The sequence below is a fragment of the Neovison vison genome, chromosome 8, assembly GCF_020171115.1.
Source record: "Neovison vison isolate M4711 chromosome 8, ASM_NN_V1, whole genome shotgun sequence".
Lineage (NCBI taxonomy): Eukaryota > Metazoa > Chordata > Mammalia > Carnivora > Mustelidae > Neogale > Neogale vison.
Genome location: NC_058098.1, coordinates 133,060,695 through 133,081,912, shown reverse-complemented (window position 1 = coordinate 133,081,912; position 21,218 = coordinate 133,060,695). Strand labels below are relative to the sequence as shown.

The 21,218-nt window shown below is 39.7% G+C and overlaps 1 protein-coding gene across 2 annotated transcripts in view; it reads right to left on the bottom strand.

Moving 5' to 3' along the window:
- The window catches only part of NBAS (NBAS subunit of NRZ tethering complex), a 322,741-nt gene that overhangs the window by 137,191 nt on the left and 164,332 nt on the right, over positions 1-21,218 (bottom strand). For both annotated transcript variants that reach the window (XM_044262053.1, XM_044262054.1), the window contains exons 32-35: positions 17,931-18,044; positions 11,940-12,053; positions 9,436-9,593; positions 8,609-8,698 (exon numbers count right to left, since the gene is read on the bottom strand). In XM_044262053.1, coding sequence (XP_044117988.1) covers positions 8,609-8,698; positions 9,436-9,593; positions 11,940-12,053; positions 17,931-18,044 — 476 coding nt within the window. The remainder of the gene's footprint in view (positions 1-8,608; positions 8,699-9,435; positions 9,594-11,939; positions 12,054-17,930; positions 18,045-21,218) is intronic.

Sequence of the window (21,218 nt, the reverse complement as noted above, 5' to 3'; positions counted from 1 at the left end):
GGACCAGCAAACACGATGAGACCAAGCGGACAAGGAGGCATAACGAAGACAAACAGGTTATCCCTGAAACAAGTATGTATCCAAGGTCAAGTAAGATAAAGGCAGATGTGACCCGTGAATTTAGCGACAAGAGGTCACTGGTGATCCAAACACAAGCTGTTGTGATAAAACAGGGAGGAGGAAAGAGACTCGGGTGAGTAGATAAAAGGGAACAGGAGAAAAAGGAGATGAGGCCACTGCTAGTGTCAAACAAAAGCAGAGGAAAAGTCCCCCAGAAGAGTGCGTATGAGCCCCTCCAGGGCTACGTGGTCCTATCACCAGGCCTCCTCTTAAAAGGAAAGGGGGATGCCTGGGTGGCTCAGTTGGTTAGGCAGCTGCCTTCGGCTCAGGTCATGATCCCAGAGTCCTGGGATCAAGTTCCACATCGGGCTCCTTGCTCAGCTGGGAGCCTGCTTCCTCCTCTCTCTCTCTGCCTGCTGCTCCCCTTGCCTGTGCTCTGTGTGTGTGTGTGTGTGTGTGTGTGAAATAAATAAATAAAATCTTAAAAAAAAAAAAAAAAGGAAAGGAAACTGTCAAATCCCCTGGAATTCACCGAAACTAAAAAATATTATTTACAGAAAGTTATCTTTTCAAGTGGATTTAAATGGCAAGACTAATTAAAAAGTAAAAACCAGGGACGCCTGGGTGGCTCAGTTGGTTAAGCAGCTGCCTTCGGCTCAGGTCATGATCCCAGCATTCTGGGATCGAGTCCCACATCCGGCTCCTTGCTCCGCAGGGAGCCTGCTTCTCCCTCTGCCTCTGCCTGCCTCTCTGTCTGCCTGTGCCCACTCTCTCTCCCTCTCTCTCTGACAAATAAATAAATAAAATCTTTAAAAAAAAAAAAAAAGTAAAAACCATATTTTCTTTGTTATGAAAAGAGTCAGAGAAACTTAAAACAAATATGTTAGAAACGCATGAGCCCTATGAGGAAAGGGCGAGATGAAAGAACAAAGCCGGGAATACCAATGGAGGCGTGAAAGGAGGCAGCTACCCCAAGCCTTTGTGAGGAGTGGAAATCTGTGAAAGAGATTCTCCGAATGACAGGCTGCACACTCCTGACCACCAAGCTAGCAACCGAGCAAACACATAATGCCACGAGCACACCAACGGGCAGTGCACGTACTCCTCTGGTCACCTATGACCAGTACTGACTGACTGACCGACATGCCCAAGTGTTCGGAATCGGGCTGATGCTGTGTTATCATCCCGCATGCGGACATCACAGATTACCATAAACTCAGGTTCCCATAGAAAACATTCCTCGGGGGGAGCCTGGGTGGCTCAGTGGGTTAGGCCTCTGCCTTCAGCTCAGGTCATGACCCCAGGGTCCTGGGATCAAGCCCTGCATCGGGCTCTTTGCTCAGCAGGGAGCCTGCTTCCTCCTCTCTCTCTACCTGCCTGCCTCTCTGCCTACTTGTGATCTCTACCTGTCAAATAAATAAATAAAATCTTAAAAAAAAAAAAAAGAAAGAAAAGAAAAGAAAATATTCCGTGGGCAACATTCTCCCCGCCCCCAAAAAAAAAAATTTAATGAAGACCTAGTCTGTTCCCAGTGATGTGCTAGCATCACGACAGTGGAGAAAGCAGAATCAGCACTTACGCAAACTTACGGAGGGCACACCACAAAAAAACAGGGAATTCTCTACCTCTGGAGTCCATTTCTACCACTTTATTCCAGAGCAATGCTAGTATAACTATGCAAAATGTGTACATAAAAGGCTCAGTGCAGCTCAGTCTAAAATAGAGGAAAATCAAACACAATCTAAATGTTCAAAAACAGGGGCTCCTGGGTGGCTCAGTGGGTTAAGCCGCTGCCTTCGGCTAAGGTCATGATCTCAGGGTCCTGGGATCAAGTCCCGCATCGGGCTCTCTGCTCAGCAGGGGGCCTGTTTCCCGTCCTCTCTCTCTGCCTGCCTCTCTGCCTACTTGTGATCTCTCTCTGTCAAATAAATAAATAAAATCTTTAAAAAAAAATAAAAAAAATAAATGTTCAAAAACAAAGTAAAAGGTAAATAAATCATTGTTTGTGCATCAAATGAACACTAACCCACCCTTATAGAAATGGTCTGTCTATAATGAGAAAAGCGTATATCCATGACAAATAAGATTACATGAAAAAAATTAGCTTCAAGTTATTATATGCAGTATGATTCCATTTTTGTTTATAAGATAAAATAACAATTCTTCAGGAGACAGAAAATAGCTGCACATCTCTTTATACTCAAAAAAAGTCTGGAACTTTTAAAAATAAACTTAAATATGTTTTACCTCTAAGCAGTGAGATTCATGGTATAGGTAGAAAGAACAAAGAAAGAATTTATCACACTATAAATTACTGTACATTTTATTTTTGATTAAATTATTTCAAATTTAAAATGTATAGTATAAAATTATTTATACTATACATTTTATTTTTGATTAAATATTTCACATTTTTTAAAAAGTAGAAAAACCAAAGTTACCACAAATTTCCAGTACTTATCAAAAGTTAACAAATGTTAATATTTTATTACAGGTGTTTCACATTTCATTTTTTTTTCTTTTACTTTTAGGAATAAAATACACCAAATAATGTCAATTATCTGAACCATGTCTCCTCTAAAGGGATTCCTAAAATAAGAGCGTATTATTAATTTTTGCAATTTAAAAAAAAAATTATGAACTCCAGTTAAGAGGGAGAAACGAACCCATGTTTCAGTGTGCTCATTCTGCTCCAAAATACTAAGGATAATTGATGGAAAGGGTGGAAAAGCACTCAAGTTCAATGGAATTCAACATTTGGGGCTCAGAATTTGAATGCTGGCAGTGGTTGCCAGATGCTCCTTTCTAGAGAATTGTGAATTGAAAGGATCCCTAGTGAGAAGCTCAGACTCACTGCCTGGGACTATGTATTTATGTAAAACTGTTAAGTCTAGAGAGACAGAGAACTAAGATAGGGCCCAAACCCTTCACTGGCTCCACACTTTTATTTCTCATAGATCTTCAACATTACAAGAGGGAGTCATGTCAAAAGCTACTGTAGGACATGGTTCTAGACTGAAGCACCAAGGGTTTAAATTAAGGAAAACCACAAAACTACAGAATCCTTAGACAGGGTCTAGGGAGCTAAAAAGTAAACTGAACAGGATTTCTCCACAATGAGCTTGAAAACCAAAATTCCAAAACACCAAGGGAAAAGAGATAGTAAAGTGATAATTATAACAAAAATCCATTCCGGGGGCACCTGGGTGGCTCAGCGGGTTAAAGCCTCTGCCTTCGGCTCAGGTCATGATCCCAGGGTCCTGGGATTGAGCCCCACATAGGGCTCTCTGCTCGGCAGGAGCCTGCTTCCTCCTCTCTCTCTGCCTACTTGTGATTTCTGTCAAATAAATAAATAAAATCTTAAAAAAAAAATCCATTCTAGATGAAACTGTTTCCTTTAAAACTTCAAAATATTAATTTGTCTTTGTGCATACCAAACATAAGACTTAAAATCCTTCAAGAAGGAATAAACTATCATAAAACATAAAACAAAACAAAACCATCCCATTGAACTAATTTTTATGTATGGTAAGAAATTCTAAATTCATCTTTTTAAATGTAGATATTCCTCAAACTTACGGTTATTTCACACAAAAAGTGGTTTATTTTTACTTACTTTTCAATAAATGTAAGAGCTAAAACTATAAAACTCTTAGAAAAAAGCACAGGGATAAATTTCTGTAACCTTGAATTAGGCACCAATTACTTAGCTAAAAAACCAAAAGCAGAAGCAATAAAAGAATATTGGTAAGCTGGACCTCAGCAACATTAAAAGGTTTTGCACTTCTAAAGCTACCATTCAGAAAATTTTTTAAAAATCAAGTCATACACGGAGAGAAAAATATTTTCAAATCATATACTTGAGAAAGGACTTATAACCAGAATTTAAAAAACAAAACACCACAACAAAACTCTTAGAGCTCCATAAGCAGCAGCATATAAAAAGATGTTCATTATCATTAGTTATTTGGAAAAAGCATGACAGAATGATAATGGGATATCACATACATCCCTGAGATTAGCTTTTGAGAAAAGCCAGGTAATAAGTGTTCATGAGAATGCGGAGACACGGGAATCTTTTTTTTTTTTTTAAGATTTTTTTATTTATTCCCTTGACAGATCACAAGTAGGCAGAGCAGTAGGCACAGAGAGAAGAAAGGAAGCAGGTTCCCTGACGAGCAGAGAGCCCGATGCGGGGCTCGATCCCAGGACCCTGGGATCATGACCTGAGCCAAAGGCCGAGGCTTTAACCCCCTGAGCCACCCAGGTGCCCTAGGAATATTAACTCCTCCTGGTGGGAAAGGAAAATGGTGCAGCCCCTTTGGGAAATAATATGGCCACTTCTTCAAGTGTTAAACACATATATACATTCAATCAGCAGTTCCACGCCTACCTACATACACAAGAAATCAAAGCACATTTCCCCACAGAGACGTGTGCACCAATGTTCAAAGCACCATTATTCACGATGGCCTAAAAGTAGGAACAACCCAAGCTGATGTCCATCAACTGGTGAACGGAAAAAGAAAGGGTTGTCTCTGATACTGAAGGACAACTGCCCTTTTGCTCACTTCTAGATATTTCTAAACAATCCTTTTATAAATCCAAAATCACTATGCTTAGCCTATGCCCCAGTTCTAAACATTAATTAGTCCAGTTGTATAAATCTATATAGCCACTTAAAATGTTCATAACAAGTTTTCCCACAGTGAAAATGATTTTTTAATGGGAACCTTATACATAATCCATTTCCAAATCTAATTAGATTTATCTGGGGGAAAACATCATTGGCTAAGTGATATAACAAATACTAGCTAAACAAACGTTAATACACTCTAAATGGTGGAATATTGCTACATCTAAAAAACATAATACCCAACATTAATAAGAAACTGGAAAACTGTAATTTTGGTAGTTATTCACAAAATATGCATTCTGTTCTATTTATAAAGTAATATTTTGTTCACGCGGACAATAGCCAATATCTTCAAACTTGTAGGCTCCACTTGAACTAATGCAAATGTTACTGTGGAGCAATTACACCTTTACTTTGCCTGGATATATAAATAAAAATTAGTATTTTCACAACTGAGTAATGAAAGTCTTGAGCATTAAGCAGTTTACACATATCGTCAGCTCTCATTTACAGTTATAATTTAATGCATTTATTATATCTACTGTTAATGTAGATATAATCTACATCTTACAGCTAAGCACTGCATTTTAATCTAATAATAGTAGCTATAATATTCCAAAATGTGCTTTAAGAATCAAAGCTATAATATGTTCATTGAGGGTTTAAATTTGCATTTCAGGAGATCTAGATTTCTTACAACTTGCTGAAAAAGGACAAACAAAGACAAAAAAGCTTTTAAGGAGCCACCAGAAAAAAAAAAAAAAAGCAGAAGGAGAAGGAAAAAAAAAAAGAATACTTTGGAAGAATTCTTTTTCCTTGCTAAGTAGAACGCATTAAAGCCGACTGGTGGTCTCCTTCCTTTACTAAGGAGACTAATGAATAAATACACGTCCACTTGCAGTGACACAGCATGTCCCATTCCAAAGAAGCCATTAAAGGGTCAGTTTGACACTTTGTAATTCATTGTAGAAAGAGAAAGCAGGAAACCCAAAAGTCATAAAGGCTTTTCCTGGGTTTTATAAAGAAAGATGGGGATTCAGAATAAACTTACAGAGCTGATCTCAGCAGAAATACTTCGCAATTCTAAGGTGAAGAGAGAAATGACACAACCCTTACATGGGCCAAAACATAATAGGATCTCAGTAGCTACCACAGCACATATATGTGAATTAATTGGGAAATCCCTTTTATTTTTATGCTAAAATCTATTTTCTAATTAATTTTTACCACAGACTAATCTTTATGCAGTGAAGTTTCCAAGTGAGCATTAGCAAACATTTCCTAGGTGTTCCCATGTTAACAACCTCTCTACAGAGAGACAGACATAAGCAACACACTTCCAGTTAGCACACAAGAGCTGACACAATGCTGTGAGAGTATGTGGGGGATAAAGACGGAGGAATTAATTAGAGGACTCAAGGAAAACTTTCCAAAGGAAATGATACTTCAGACAGGATCAGGGGGTAAGAAAGACGACCAGAGCACAAGGCAAGAAGGGCAGCAGAGGGAGAAAGAAAACTTGCATTAAATGACACCAAAGGTGTGACAGAGGCGGAGAATGGTGGGGAGTCCGGTAGGACTGGAACCCAGAGCATGTTCGTAGGAATGGAATCCAGGCAGGAAAGAAGATGAGGCTAAAGAGACAGACGGAAGGATGGAAGATGCGGCTGGACCAGTGGAGTGGGATGAAAGGCTCAAAAGACACAAAACTTGGGATAAAGAAGGTGCCACTGAAAATGGGTCTTCAATTGGACCTTGAAAGGTAGTAAAATTGGCCAACTTCCTTCCTCCAAATATATCAAATATCTCGGGACTGCTGGCCAGTATAAGAACTGCTTTGGATTCCACGGAGAAAACATCGGAGAACTTAATGTGTTTTCATATCCAGTGAAGAAAACAAACAAACAAACCAAGAGTAATCAGCATGACTACAAGTCACGACATGCCAAAGACAAAACATGTCTACCACACTCCAGGCCCCTAGAAAAACGCGAGGGCTTCCATCCAGAGGGCATGCAACGACACAGTCACCGTGTGCAGCTGATGGCAGGAGGCAAGGCTCCATTCTGTGTCTGATCTTCGGCAACTGTGGTAGCCGTCTGGTAGCCAGGAGCCTCACGTGGCTATGTCCATTTCACTTAATTAAGATTAAGTTTAAAAATTGATTCTTGAGGTGCTCTAGCCACATTTCCAGTACTCAACAGCACATGTGATTAGTGGCTGCGGTCCTGAACAGTGGGGATACAGAAGGTCTCCCTCACTGTGGGAAAACCTACTGGTCGGTGCTACCCCGAAGTCACCATCACAGAAGGAGAAAATTCCTTCCAGACAGAAAGGTCCCATTATAAACGACTCTGAGATCCTCAGATCACTAAGCACTGAATGAGGGTTATAGGGGTATATTCAATATGTTTGTCAAAGTGAATTTTAACATAAAAGAAAGAATTACAGCGTAGTCCACTCTGCGTAAAAACTAAGTCACTCCATCAACTGATTCCACAGCTGAAGCTTTGTGTCAGATTTCCAGAAGTAACTGTGTAGTACGCAACCACCAATCAGTTTGGGAAAATGGATACAGCCAATTTAAAAAAAAAAAAAAAAAAAGATTAGGTGCAGCTCACTTGTCACAATTAGACATCTTCCATTATGAATGACATTTCACATTTTGAAAGCAAAGCTAACCATTTAAAGGAATCCTGTGGAAAACCAATCTATAAAGAGGGTTATCATCTCTTAATTGACCTTATTAGAATATCAAAAACTGGGCTACTTTCTTCAACCTAAAGAAGAAAATGCTAATTTTATGTTGTTAGAAATAGTCACGGAGAGGGAAATGTCATAGAGCCAACAATGACCAAAAGGTGTCAGGGGGTGTGTACACCCTCCTTTGTCTCCCAGGATGAACTATCCTGAGACAGGTACATACTTTGGTGGTTCAGACTATTATTCGCATGTCAATGAGGGGAGGGAAAAGGTGAAATGTCCTGTACAAAATGGGCAAGAGAATGCAACAGGTACCTCACAAAAGAGGATCTCTCCTGAGCTAATTCCATCTCATCAGCAATGGGAAAAATGCAATGTCAAGATCATAAATAGGTATCACTGAATACTTCAGAGAACAGGTAACATTTTAAAAAAAACTAACACTGTTGAAGTGCTAACTCGGAATCAACGACAATCCCCAGCGCTGTTGTTGAAAATGCCATGGGTAAAACCACTCCAGAAAATCATCTGAGGTTCCTGAACCTACGTGCTAGCATCCACCTGCGGGGGGCGGGGGTGGGGGGTGGGGAGCAGACACCGAGGACAAGGCAGGACCCGAGCATCAGTGACGTGCAGCGCATGATGACGCAGCTGTAGTTTCAGCCGAAACGGAACAGACCCGACGCCAGTCCTCACCGGAACGCGCTGGGAGAGGCGCACAGGGCAGTCCTCCACCGCAGCAAGGAAAAATGTGTAAGAGTGTGGACGAGTCTCCCGAAGGATATGGGGGGCGGCTACGTCTGTCCCCTACAAAAACAGGTGAACTTAAACCACCACATGGGGAGAGGTGGGAAGGGCCTTAAACTTCTTTAAAACAAGAACTAAGGCCACAAAGACCTGGTGTCAGGACAGCCGTGATCTCTGGAAGGAGAAAGAAGGGCCAGAAATGAAAATGGGAGACGGTGTGCGGGGACGCGCGGAAGGCTGCCCATACACTTGCTCTGATGGTTTCATCGATACTGTCTCTGTGCTCATTTACTGAGTTGAACACTTTCGTGTACTTTTTTTTTAATGTATGAAGGTTGCATCTGACAAAACACACAAAGTTTGGAAGAAAAATAGTCTCTGCACCCCAGCCGCAGGGCAGGGGTGCCCAGCTCGCTCCATTCCGGCTGGCTTCAATCTGCTCCCCCGCGTACCCTAACTCACCTCCTGCTGCGCTCGACCAGTTAATGGTGAGACGCTGATACTCTCCCCGCCTTCTGGGTGGATCTGGAAATTCACTTTTTGACAAAGAATCTGGAAAGAGAACATGGCTTACAATGAAGGAATTGTGTTTTGAAATTCACAGCACTTCACAGTGTAGACTGGAAATTTAAAAATGACTCTTTTAAAAAAAAATCTGCTATTTCATAATGAACAGTTTTTTGGGAGCAGGCTTCCTTCAGGACTTTCTGAATACCATGCCCAGCTGGTATACAATGTATAGAATGACAAAGACATGAAAAATGAGAATTCCAGAAGCTCTTCCTAAAGTCTTATATCCTGTATTGATCTCTTCCTATATTTTTGCAACAAGAGCATTAACCCACCCTCAGGCAGATCTATCCTGTGAATTTTAGGAAATTTAGCATCTCCCCAACCAAAACTCTTTCCCCTGCCATTTCCAAAAGGCCTCTAAAGAATGCTGTCACCACTGGTTTTAACTCCTATGATTTCCTCCTATGAACTCCTATGACCATTTCTTATGTTTTATTCTCAACATTAACCTCCCCCTTTACATTCAATAATTCACTTCTTAATATTACTTCCTGTTTTTCTCATACTTGCCTTGGACCCTTTCCTCCTTACTATAAGCCAAAGATATTATTTTATATCCTACTATCTTCAAATCCCTTTTCACATAAGTGATAAGCTACTTTTCTTCCATAAATTAAAATTCTAATATTTTAAAAAATGATCACAAATCTCAGATCCACACACCCAACAAAATACATTTCATACAGTTCGAGATTTACTTTACAGGGAACGCTTACCTCTCTCTGGAGAGAGCTGCTAGCCGCCAAAAGAGGTTCAATGCTGCTAGGAGGGCAATGTGTCAAAGCAAAAGCCATGAGCTCCTGACAAGTGGCCAAGTCCTGGTAACTTTCGGATTGTCCTAACTGGCTACAAACATCCCAACTCTTAGAATAACCTGCAAAATTGGCAAGCAAAAAACAAAACAAAACAAAACAAAAAAACCAAACTGATTTCCACAAGAAAAGTCTCCAAGCTTAGAGGAGAAATCCAACGGCTTTCTGCTCAGGTCTTGTGTCACCAAAGCACAATTGTGGTCATTAGTGATACGTAACATTTTCATAACCAGAAATACATAAGGAACTAAAACAGGAAAGAAATATTAGACTTGTTTGTTATCCAGAAAGTTCAGCAATATCCCAGACGTGTTTTTCTGATAAACTCTGCTTCATTTTAGAATACCTAGCAATGACTATAAATAATCGACTTGGCTTTGACGCTGAGTAAAAAGCTGGATATCTGACTTCGGAAGACCCAAGCGTATGGCCCAACACTGCTACTAAGCACTTGTGTGAGCTGGAGACAGCTCCACGTGTCAGACTTCTTCTACCACTACAAAGGGACAATAACAATGCTTTCCTCCTTGAGTTGTTGAAGGATTAAATAACATTTCTATTTAAAAGCACTCTGTAAACTACAAAGTGTGAGAAAAGAAAAATTACTATAGGCAGCCACACAGAATCATTCACTTTACAGAAGAGAGAGATCCAAGGGCACAGCAAAGCATAGAGTCAGCCCTGGTTCCCAGCAGAGATCTTTGTCCTACACACTTGTACCCCAGATTCGTAAAATATGTTTTTATTTGTAGTTGAAAGAGTTCTCGTTTGAAAGAATTTTGTTTGGTTTTTTTTAAGTACCAAGTTCTAGTTTGAAAGGGTTTGTTTTTTCTAAGTTCAAAGGCCTTGGTCCAGAATAATTTCTCTAAATGTATTAAGTAAAAATCCGGGTATTACACTGATGGGAATAAAATTCTTACAAAACTCTAAATAATTTTAAAGCAATACACTGTTTTCTCAAAAACACCATAATTACTCTGAATTTAATGTTACAAGCCCAATATTGGTTAATAGTAATACGGACTTATTAGTTAATATTAAATAATTATAATTAGCTAATATTAATACTAACTAGCTACTATTAACATAGTATTATAGAATGTAGCTCTTTTATGAAACTGATTTTCTAATGCTGAGGTTATAAAGCATTTTTTCCCCCAGAGTTTTAAACATTTTCACAAATGTACTCACAAAGAGTCTCTCCTTGACCAAACATTATTTCAGATTCCTTTGAAACCTCTTCACAACTAGGCCCACACCTTTGCCCACACGGACTGAACCTGCATAGTCCAGCACTGGCGATAATCCTACAAAGCCCATTTAGAGAGAATCTCCCACCCTTGATAACTGATGACTATTGATATCTGATCCAATTCCTCCTCTCTCATCCTTGAATTTGATCATCCAAGCCCATTTTTTTTCAGAAAGAATCCTGTTAAGTCAGATCAGCAAGAATCCCACTGAACTTGATGTCTCAGAGTTTTACATCCACCGACCTCTCCCTATGCTCCTTGGCTTTAAGTCCCCAGCTGTCTTTTCTGTATTTGGAGTTAAGTCGACCTCTCTCACCTACTGCAATACTTTTAACATCTACTGCAAAAGTCCTAAATAAAGTCTTCCTTATCATTCTTAAGAAATGTCAGAATAGTATTTTTCTTTAACAGTACACATACAAAAAGTGCAATGCTCCTAAATGCACAGCTCCGTGACTTGTCATGAGGTGAAGCACGACATTTTGAACCGCTTGCCATGAAAGCGCACAGACAGTAGGTAAAAAGATTGCTTGGGCTTTCGTATACTCAGACACAGCCAGAGAAAGCAGATCATTTAGTAGAGAGTCTATGATAAAGCAACATCACTTCCAACCCGACTGGGGAAAATCTTCTTTCGTAGTGAGATTATGACACAAAAAAATGAGATCTTCTAGAGAACAGACTTTGAATTTCCATATAGAAAATTTAAGGATCACATACTACTTCCTATTTTCTCAACATCAGTTTGAAAAGCACTATGCTATCCCTTTAAAAACAAAGACTAGAGATATTAACCACTCATGAATTATAGATCTTCAAAATGTTTAAATTTTCTTTAATATAACAAATACATGAAAAGGCATTAAACTATTTTACATAAAAGCGTTCTTAAAATTATGAGCATATTTTTATTAGGCAACAGAAAGCAACCAAAATCTCAGCTAAAATGTAACTCCAAGCCCATTAAAGTACTTTTATTAATTCATAAGCACATGGTATACATACTGATCAGGGCTCATAAAATGTTTCTTATGTCTTTTGAAGAAAATGTAGCTGGCTTCCCAATCAGGCCAACTGATTTCAGAAGAGACCTTTTCCATTATTCATCATGTAAAAAGGACCTGAGCCAAGTGTTAAGTAATTTGTCTACTTCACCTGTGGCCATCAGCTCCCGACAATGCACACTGGCTGCTTTGTAGTCATGGAAACGAAGTGCTTGCTCCACTAGAAGGATCAGAACCTGTCCGCGCCTTTCTTCAGGGTCTTCACCTGTAAACACATGCAAATCACTTAAAGATTGTGGCAGCATCAATTGATAAAAGAGCTCATTAACATTGTGTTTCTAATTAATTAAAAAATAAATGGTAGAGCTTGGACTGATTTTTTAAAAGATTATAGGACAAATGTCACAGCAACTTTGACCTTCCAATCTATTTATTAATCCTGGAATTAGCTTTCAGTCTCCTAAGAGATCAATGACTAGTATCAGCCCCAGACCAACCATTCCAACCTAAGTGCGTAGAGAAAAGTTTTCCTCCCAACAAGAACTTGCAAGTTTTTGTTATTTCCTCTTTTCTATTATGCCCTTTGAATGTTCTGTTTCTAATTATAATTAATAAATGACAATAACAAGGTGGGGAGACTTACACAGTAAACTGGAGAGAATTTTATAGCTTCTCTAACGGTACTACCTTTTATTTATCCTCATAAGCATCTAGGCTCTAAGAACACAGAGCAAAATTCAGTTTACGTTAATACAAATATCTTAATTTTCTCAAGACTCTTGGACGTCAACTTAGATGTTATGTCCTTCTCTGACATCTCTACATAAGATTTCTTCACAAGAAACACGTGGGTTAGGTGTCCCTCTTACATGTTCCTTTACTTTTCATTCTGTGAATACCAATTTATTGAGATTATCATTTTAAAAATCTACATCTTCTATCAGAATTTAAGGTCTCTGAAGACAGGGATTCCATCCTTGTTAAATTCTCAGTGGCTGGCATCAAGTCACACACATAACTGGGGCTCAAAAAAATATATCCTCGGGGCACCTGGGTGCAGTGGGTTAAGCCTCTGCCTTCAGCTTAGGTCATGATCCCAGGGTCCTGGGATGGAGCCCCGCATCGGGCTCTCTGCTCAGCGGGGAGTCTGCTTTCCCCTCTCTCTCTGCCTGCCTCTCTGCCTGCTTGTGATCTCTCTCTATGTGTCAAATAAACAAATAAAATCTTAAAAATATATATATATATATATTTCTCCTCAGTGAAACGAGTAGAGATTCTATCCAGAATGTGATTTTCAACTATAAGACAAATAATTCAAAGTTACAACATAAACACAATGTGTATACTTGAGACTAAAAAAAAAAAAGTAAAACATGTTTTATATTTTAATGAGGTAAAGAAACCTTAAAATTATTTTCAATATTTCAAAAAAAAAAAAAAGAAAGAAAGAAAGAAAAAATACCCAATGGCCCCTGCATTTTTAGGTTACAATGTGGTTTGGAAGAAAAAATATATCACAGAAAGATCTGAAATTAGTTTAAAAATATGTCACCATTAATCTCCAACCTGTACTGCATAGATTTAAATAAAGTCCACATATTGGCCTCAACTAATCAAAAAAGATTTTTTAAAAATTGAAGAAACACTATGATTTATAATACTATTATTAGAATAACAAATCCATGTTCTGTAACACTGGAAATAGAATACATAAAAAGTTTCTCAATAATAAATGCACATATCACACTTAATATAAAACCTATTTTCTAGATAATACTCTTGAAATGTTTTAATTTATTCAGAATATCTAAATCAAAAATGAAAAGGGCCAGGGGTGATTCTTTTTTTTCATGAGACACTTGACTAGGTTGCAAAGATATTTTTGCAGATATAATTAAATCTCCTAATCAGCTAACTCTAAGTAACTGGTCCATTGATTACCACCATCCAACAACCAAATAAAAAAAGGAGGAAACAAAGAATAAAAGATTCGGGGCGCCTAGGTGGCTCAGTGGGTTAAGCCTCTGCCTTCAGTTCAGGTCATGGTCTCAGGGTCCTGGGATCAAGCCCCGCATTGGGTGCTCTCCTCAGAAGGAGCCTGCTTTCTCCTCTCTCTCTGCCTGCCTCTCTGCCTACTTGTGATCTCTCTCTGTCAAATAAATAAATAAAAGCTTAAAAAAAAAAAAAGAATAAAAGATTCAAAGTGAGAAAATTCTTAACTATGGAATTTTCAATAAATTAACTTATTTATTCCTATTTCCTCACATTCTAAATAAGTCATAACTCTGCTATAAGGGACATAGTAAGAAGTAACTCAGATAAGTATAAAAGCATAAAACGAGATTATTGTTGTTAATATAAACTTTTATATGAAACTTAGGTAAGTATAAAAGCATAAAATGAGAATTACTATTATTGTTAATATAAACTTTTATAGGAAGATGGGTTAGTCACCCTGAACTCCAAAGTTCAAATATTTAACTGCTTTTAATTCTAGAAAGTTCAAAACTGAAGAGGTGAGTAAATGGGAAAACATAACAAAAAATAATCTATAAAATGATCTAGAAAAATATTACAAATGAAACAAAGAAAAATGAATTCTTAACAGTCAAGAGTATGGCCTGACAAGACATCTATTAAAGAAAATGACTCAGATATTTAGTCTGAAAAACGGAATATTAATGGTGGCATAACAAGGCTTTGAGTTTATGAAATATAATTTAAGCTATGTCCATAAATTTTCTGCCACTCCTTTCTAAAGATGGAGATCGCTGCCCCTCCCCTTGATGGAGGCTGATTAGTGATTTATTTCTAAGAGAATAAGGTGGACAGGATGATGTGTGACTTCCAAGACTAGACCATACAGGACATTACAGCTTCCTCCTCACTCTCTCATGGATCAACTGCTTGAGGGGCAATTAGGTGTCAGGTAGACAGAACAATTAAGAAACCCTGTGGAGACGTCCATGTGGCAAGGAACTGATGCCTCTTCCCAGCAGCCAGGAAAAGACACCGAGTATCCTCCAACCACCCAATGAGTAAGCCAGCCCAGAAGCAGATCATCCAGGCCCAGTCAAGCCTTCAGGCAGAGCCCATGCATACTTCCCTTAAACTTGAAAGGGCCCATATGATTGCCTCATGAATAAGACATGATGGCAATGAAACTGCCCAAATTCCAAAGCCAGATCAGAAAACCCCAAGAAGCTTTTGCTGGTTTCTCTCAGAACATGGACTCTGGGAGCCATCAGTCACCACGTAAGAATCATGGTACTCTGCAGCCACCATATGGAAAGACCACAAGGAGAAACCATACAAAGAAGAGATTTAGCTCTGGCTACTGTATCCCCAGCTATTTTAGTGTTCCCAGACCAGGTGCCAGTCACAGATAAAGCAACTTTGAGATGAGCCGATCCATCCCTAGACACTACCTGGGTACAATTTCATAAAAGATCCTGAATTGCCTGGCTGAGCCCAGTCAACCTCCAAGAACTGAGAGAGATAAAAATTAAATGATTTTTGTTTTCAAGTCACGAAATCTTGGGAGTGGTTTATAAAGCAGCAGCAGATTATCAGCATGCCCTACAAGACTCAGATAAGTATCACGAGCATTGGGATCCCCTTCTTAATTACCCTCCTCGCTAGGCAAAATACTAGCATTGCCTTTCTTACAAGCTCTATGAAATCTGTATGCAGAAGCCAAGCACACACCCCATCCCGTGCTGCAACATAATTAATTATCTGCTTTCTCAGCCCTCAAAGATTCTGAATTCCCAGGAGACAGAAGCTGGGCACACCAGACCCTTCTATCCCAACTACTCAGCACAGTGATACTACCTCGCCTATCTCTGCTTCCATTTCTTCATCAGTAAAATGTAGCTAACGAGAGGCCGCTGTACATCATGAAAGAGCCAATATGTAAAAAGAGCAGAGAGGGGGACTGAAAGGTTGTTAATCCCATTAAAAATTCCTACAATTTACCAAGATCACAGATGATCCTGTTTCCATGTCAACAAGGCAAAGGATAAAAATGGAAATTGGTCTTTGTAGGCACATAAAAAATGCTGACAGCATCCCTGAGCTGCTTCCTTAGTTTCTGAGAAATTTCCTTATGAAAGTCTTCTGTGATGATCAGACTGCTTCAAAGTTTACAAGATGCTTTTCTAGCACTCACTCATTCAGGGGTCCTTGGAAACATGAAGGGTGAAGCCAGGAGTATCATTCCTATTTTCCCGAGACAGAAACTGGAGCTAAAGTCACTTTGCAAGTGTATGGGGTAGTCAGGACTGAAGCAGCCTTCTGACCAAATCCAACCTCTCCTCTGCCATCCAAGATGCCTCACGATGGGTGACGGGTTCCAAAGCTGCCAACAGACCCACGGGTAAGGGTGCTGATGCTTTGCTTCCGGACAAGTGACTCAGGAAAATCGACTACAACTACAGACCTTCAGAATGAGTCCTCTATATTAAGATTTTAAGAATTAATTAATAGGGGTGCCTGGGTGGCTCAATGGGTTAAAGCCTCTGACTTCAGCTCGGGTCATGGTCCCAGGGTCCTGGGATCGAGCCCCACATCGGGCTCCCTGCTCAGCGGGGAGCCTGCTTCCTCCTCTCTCTCTCTCTGCCTGCCTCTGTGCCTACTTGTAATCTGTCTGTCAAACAAATAAATAAAATTAAAAAAAAAGAATTAATTAATATATGTCCCCTACTACACTAAATATATGTTTCTTTAAAGTTCAGAATATAAGCAGAAATCCTGTTTACTTTTGAGTCTACAATATATGGTTTGGATGAGCCCAACTTCAAACCACAGCTTATAAAATATTTGTCCAACAACTCTTTGTTGTTTCTCTCTTTTTTCAAAAAAAAGTTTTATTTATTTGAGACAGAGAGAGAGAGAAACACAAGCGGGGTGGGCAGAGGGAGAAGCAGACTCCCCACTGAGCAGGAAGCCCAACTCAGGGTACAATCCCAGGACCCTGGGGTCATGACCTAAACCGAAGGCAGATGATTAACTGAGTGAGCCCCCCAGGCGCCCCTGGCCAGCAACTGTTCATGTAGAGATAACTGTAAGTCAAAAATACAAAAGAAAATGATTAAGAGACTCTGCTTGGCAGAAGAGTGCGGTTACAGAAGCATCAAAGGCAGAGTCAGGCTTTCTTTGGGAGCCGGGGTCTGCTATTTAACCCTGCCGAGCAAGACTTCTCTGATCCTCAATTCCCCTTGTAAGATGAGAAAAATACCATCATCCTTACCTTTTAATAGATGATGAATGAATGAATAGAATGAATGAATGAACAGATGATCACCTATGTGCAAACCCCACCAAAGAGTAAATGCACAAGTTCTTCTAAGAAATTGCACAAACTCAAAAAATATCATTCCAAATCTGGACACTGAAAGTGAGTGGTAGGGCTGACTTGTCTATATTTAAGCTTTTTTTTTTTTTAAAGATTTTATTTATTTATTTGACAGACAGAGATCACAAGTAGGCAGAGAGGCAGGCAGAGAGAGAGAGAGGAGGAAGCAGGCTCCCTGCTGAGCAGAGAGTCTGATGCGGGGCTCGATCCCAGGACCCTGAAACCATGACCTGAGCCGAAGGCAGAGGCTTTAAATCACTGAGCCACCCAGGCACCCCTATATTTAAGCTTTCTGATTACAAATATTAATCCCAACTTCTACTCCTGACCTCACAACCACCTCCTTGCACCCTGAATGAGCCTGTCCTCGTTTAAAGGACAGAGGGACCAGCTGCTCAATATGGGGACACATTCCTCCAACATGCTGATCTTTGCAGAAAAGATAAATCCTTGGTCAAGAGTGGCATCCTGGGGGCGCCTGGGTGGCTCAGTGGGTTAAGCTACTGCCTTCGGCTCAGGTCATGATCTCAGGGTCCTGGGATCGAGTCCCACATCAGGCTCTCTGCTCGGCAGGGAGCCTGCTTCCCTCTCTCTCTCTCTCTCTCTCTGCCTGCCTCTCCATCTACTTGTGATCTCTCTCTATCAAATAAATAAATAAAATCTTTAAAAAAAAAAAAAAAAAGAGTGGCATCCTGACACCGGCAAGCACATATTCTGGCCTTTGCCCAGGATGATGTCAAGGATGGCATGAAAACCTTCCTCTGCAATTCAGCATACAAAACTTACCTGCTACCCTCAGCAACTCGGCAAGGCCCAGAAGCTTGGCAGACTGTTTGTAGCATGTGGGGGACTGGCAGAGACACTCCTTGATGAGGCTGATCCGATCAGAGCACAATCGCACTGCAAGAGAAAGACTAAATACTTGTAACCAGGGACATCACCGAGGAATGTCATGACAGTCCCAGTTTAGGTAAGCAAACACGATGTAAACTCTTAGCCTCCAGATCAGAAAGAATTAAGAAAGATACAATTATTTTTAAAACATTAAAGTTATTGTTGCTTCTGAATAAATAATACACAGCTAGGCTAGGCTCTTTTGTCACCAACCTTCTGAAACAGCAAAGGCATCGGTATCTAGAAGCTAAGAAAACTGTCACCTTTTCAAGTGCCATGTAGGGTCTTAGGGAAAATTATAAGGAACTCAGTGTTTGCTCTGAAAACTTCATATACTTGTTCTAATTACACCAGAGCCCTCATTCACTTTGCCCCCCGACCCCAAAAGCCATTCCATGTTCCAAACATGCATCTTCCGCCTCTACTTCATCATCCCCATTTAAAGGGTAAGAATCTTCCAACTGCTCACTGTTCCAATGTACTACCCTTTCCCAAACAGGTTCGATCTTCTCGCTTAAGCCAGACATTAGGAAAACAAAACATGTCCGATCATATCGGTTCACACTATGAGGTAATTAAGGACACTTAAAGGGAGGGGGGAGAAAATTCCGGAAAGATTATTCTCCATATGCTAGGAAGGAATGGTTATGTAAGGGAGAGCTGTCAACATTTAAGAAGGCTGGCACTACCTAGGCGGCTGGGCCCCCAGAAATACAACAGTAGCAACTCTAAGGATAGCGGCTGACATTACACGAACACGACCTACATCCCAGGCACTGTTGTAGGTAATTTACATGTATTAATCCTACAAGACAGAACTTGACAAGGCAGGTGCTATCATCTTCAGAAAAAAAAAGCATGGAAAGGTCACTGAACAAAATGATGGAACCAGAATTCAACCCACCTCCTTATATGTTTTTTAAGCCTTCATTCCTTTGTCCATTCCCAAATCCATGGCTAGCTCCCATACATTCTCTGTTCTCCCCAAAATTTCTTAGAGGCAGTAGAGGGCCCAGGTGTTGGGGAGATAAAGGAGAGAGGTGGCGGTTTTTCTTTGGAATGGACTCTTTTAAGTTTTCATTATGATTTAATTTCAAACTTACAAAATGGTTGCCAGGTGGTACAAAGAACTCTTTGTCAAGAATAATCGGCTGTTAATAATTTGCTCCATGTATACATGCACATGTACCACCATACACAGGAGCCCCCCCATACATATGCACACACTCATACACACAGTCTGTTTTTTTCTGAACTACTCAAGAATAAGTTGCATATATCCTATCCTTTAACTCCTAAATACTTCAGTGTGTACTGGGTTCCTTTACAATGTCTATTTATAGATCTGCTAGTACAGTCATCCTTTGTGACCTTTACCATAAAACATAAAGTAGATATAGACTTCAATTACTTACTTTACCATCACCAAAGCCAACATGTACATCTGAGTCTAACTTCAGTAGATTGTATTATTACTCCCAGTATTCACTGTAATTGTTTGTACCCCAAATACCCACCTGACTAATGTTTCGCTTGGCTGTGTGATTTCTTGGGCAATGAAATGTGAGTGGAAGCAACATATGCCACCTCTGAGCCAATGTTTCATGCGACTCACCATGGGATCCCACTACTGACCCTCACCCCTCCCATGAGAATGCCATCTCCCACGAAATGGGGCAGAAATGCCTGTAAGCAAGAAATCAACTTGCCCTCACGTGTCATTGAGGCTTTTGAGAGCCCTACGATAGCACAGTCTAGCAAAAATTAACTGATACCATACACTTCAAACTTTTCCATAACTTTTCTCAATCAAAAAATTGGGTTTTTACTTTTCCATCAACATCTGCTACTGTTTGGGGTTTTCTCCTTATATGTATTTTAAGGAAATGTGTATTACTACTTCAATATTCCAGATTCAATTACTATGAGAAAGGTACTTTCTACATGTTTCTAATTTGATTTCAAAACAATACCCACCACAGATCTCACAGTTACTCCACATACGTAAAACATCTGTGGTTTTCATAGATGCTTTTACAGCTGTATTTGATGAATGCTGGTACTCTTAGAGAAACTGTAGTTTTAATCAATTTAGTAAGTGGATTTCCTTACTGTCACCATCCTTTTTCTAGCTCCCTAAAATCAAAGTAGAAAACTAAAACCATACATAGCAGCGGATCCTCATTTTCTCCGAAGTTCCAAGTTTGGTTCTTTGTCTGATTCTTGTATAACTCCTAATATTTCAAATACATCAAGTAAATTTGGAGAGTGGGACTCTAAGAGAAAGCAGTTGTCATTTTCAAATGTCATTTTACTTTATTTATTTATTTACTATTTTTTGAGCCTCTGGACAATCACTATGCCAATTCTCTCTTACTGCTTATCATAGGACATGCTAAATTATATTTCAAAATGTAATTTCTCCATTAGGTTAATTCAAACCTTAGATATTATTATATTTCTATGAAGGAAAGGAGTCTTCTTCAACACCTAACATTCCTTTTCAAATGGAATTAATAATAGGGATAAACATGTATGCACCTTTTAATAGTTGAAGGTCTCTCATTTTCCTGCAGATGTCATAAGTATATATCCAGTGTTTAAAAAAAAAACTGTAATGCACAGACACATGCACACACATAAATGCATAAAGGAGAATCTTCAGATGAGCTACACACATGCCAAACACTCTCATCAACACCTTCTACGAGACACAGACAGTGAACCATGTCCAGTAAACCACAGATGCAAAATACCAACTTCAGTCACTCGTGAATGGCATCAAAGGCACATAGCAACATGGGCAGTTCTGTGTGCCGCTGCTCAAGTACAAATCTGAACTGTGCAGGTGCAGGTGACACTACCCAGAAGTCACTTAGCTGATGAGTGAGAACACCTGAGTTTCCTTCTCGAATCTTAGTTTCACAACCACTTCGTCAGTAGAGAATGGTCTACTATTTACAAATACAGGTTTGAATTCTAGCTCCAGGTCTGTGAGACCCTAAGCAAGCTATTTAACCCCCTGAACTTTGATTTCATCGTCTAGAAGCTGAAAACAATAATAGCCACTACTTCATAAGGTATTTTTGAGAATTAATAAAAACCTATAAATAGGGACGCCTGGGTGGCTCAGTGGGTTAAGCCACTGCCTTCGGCTCAGGTCATGATCCCAGGGTCGTG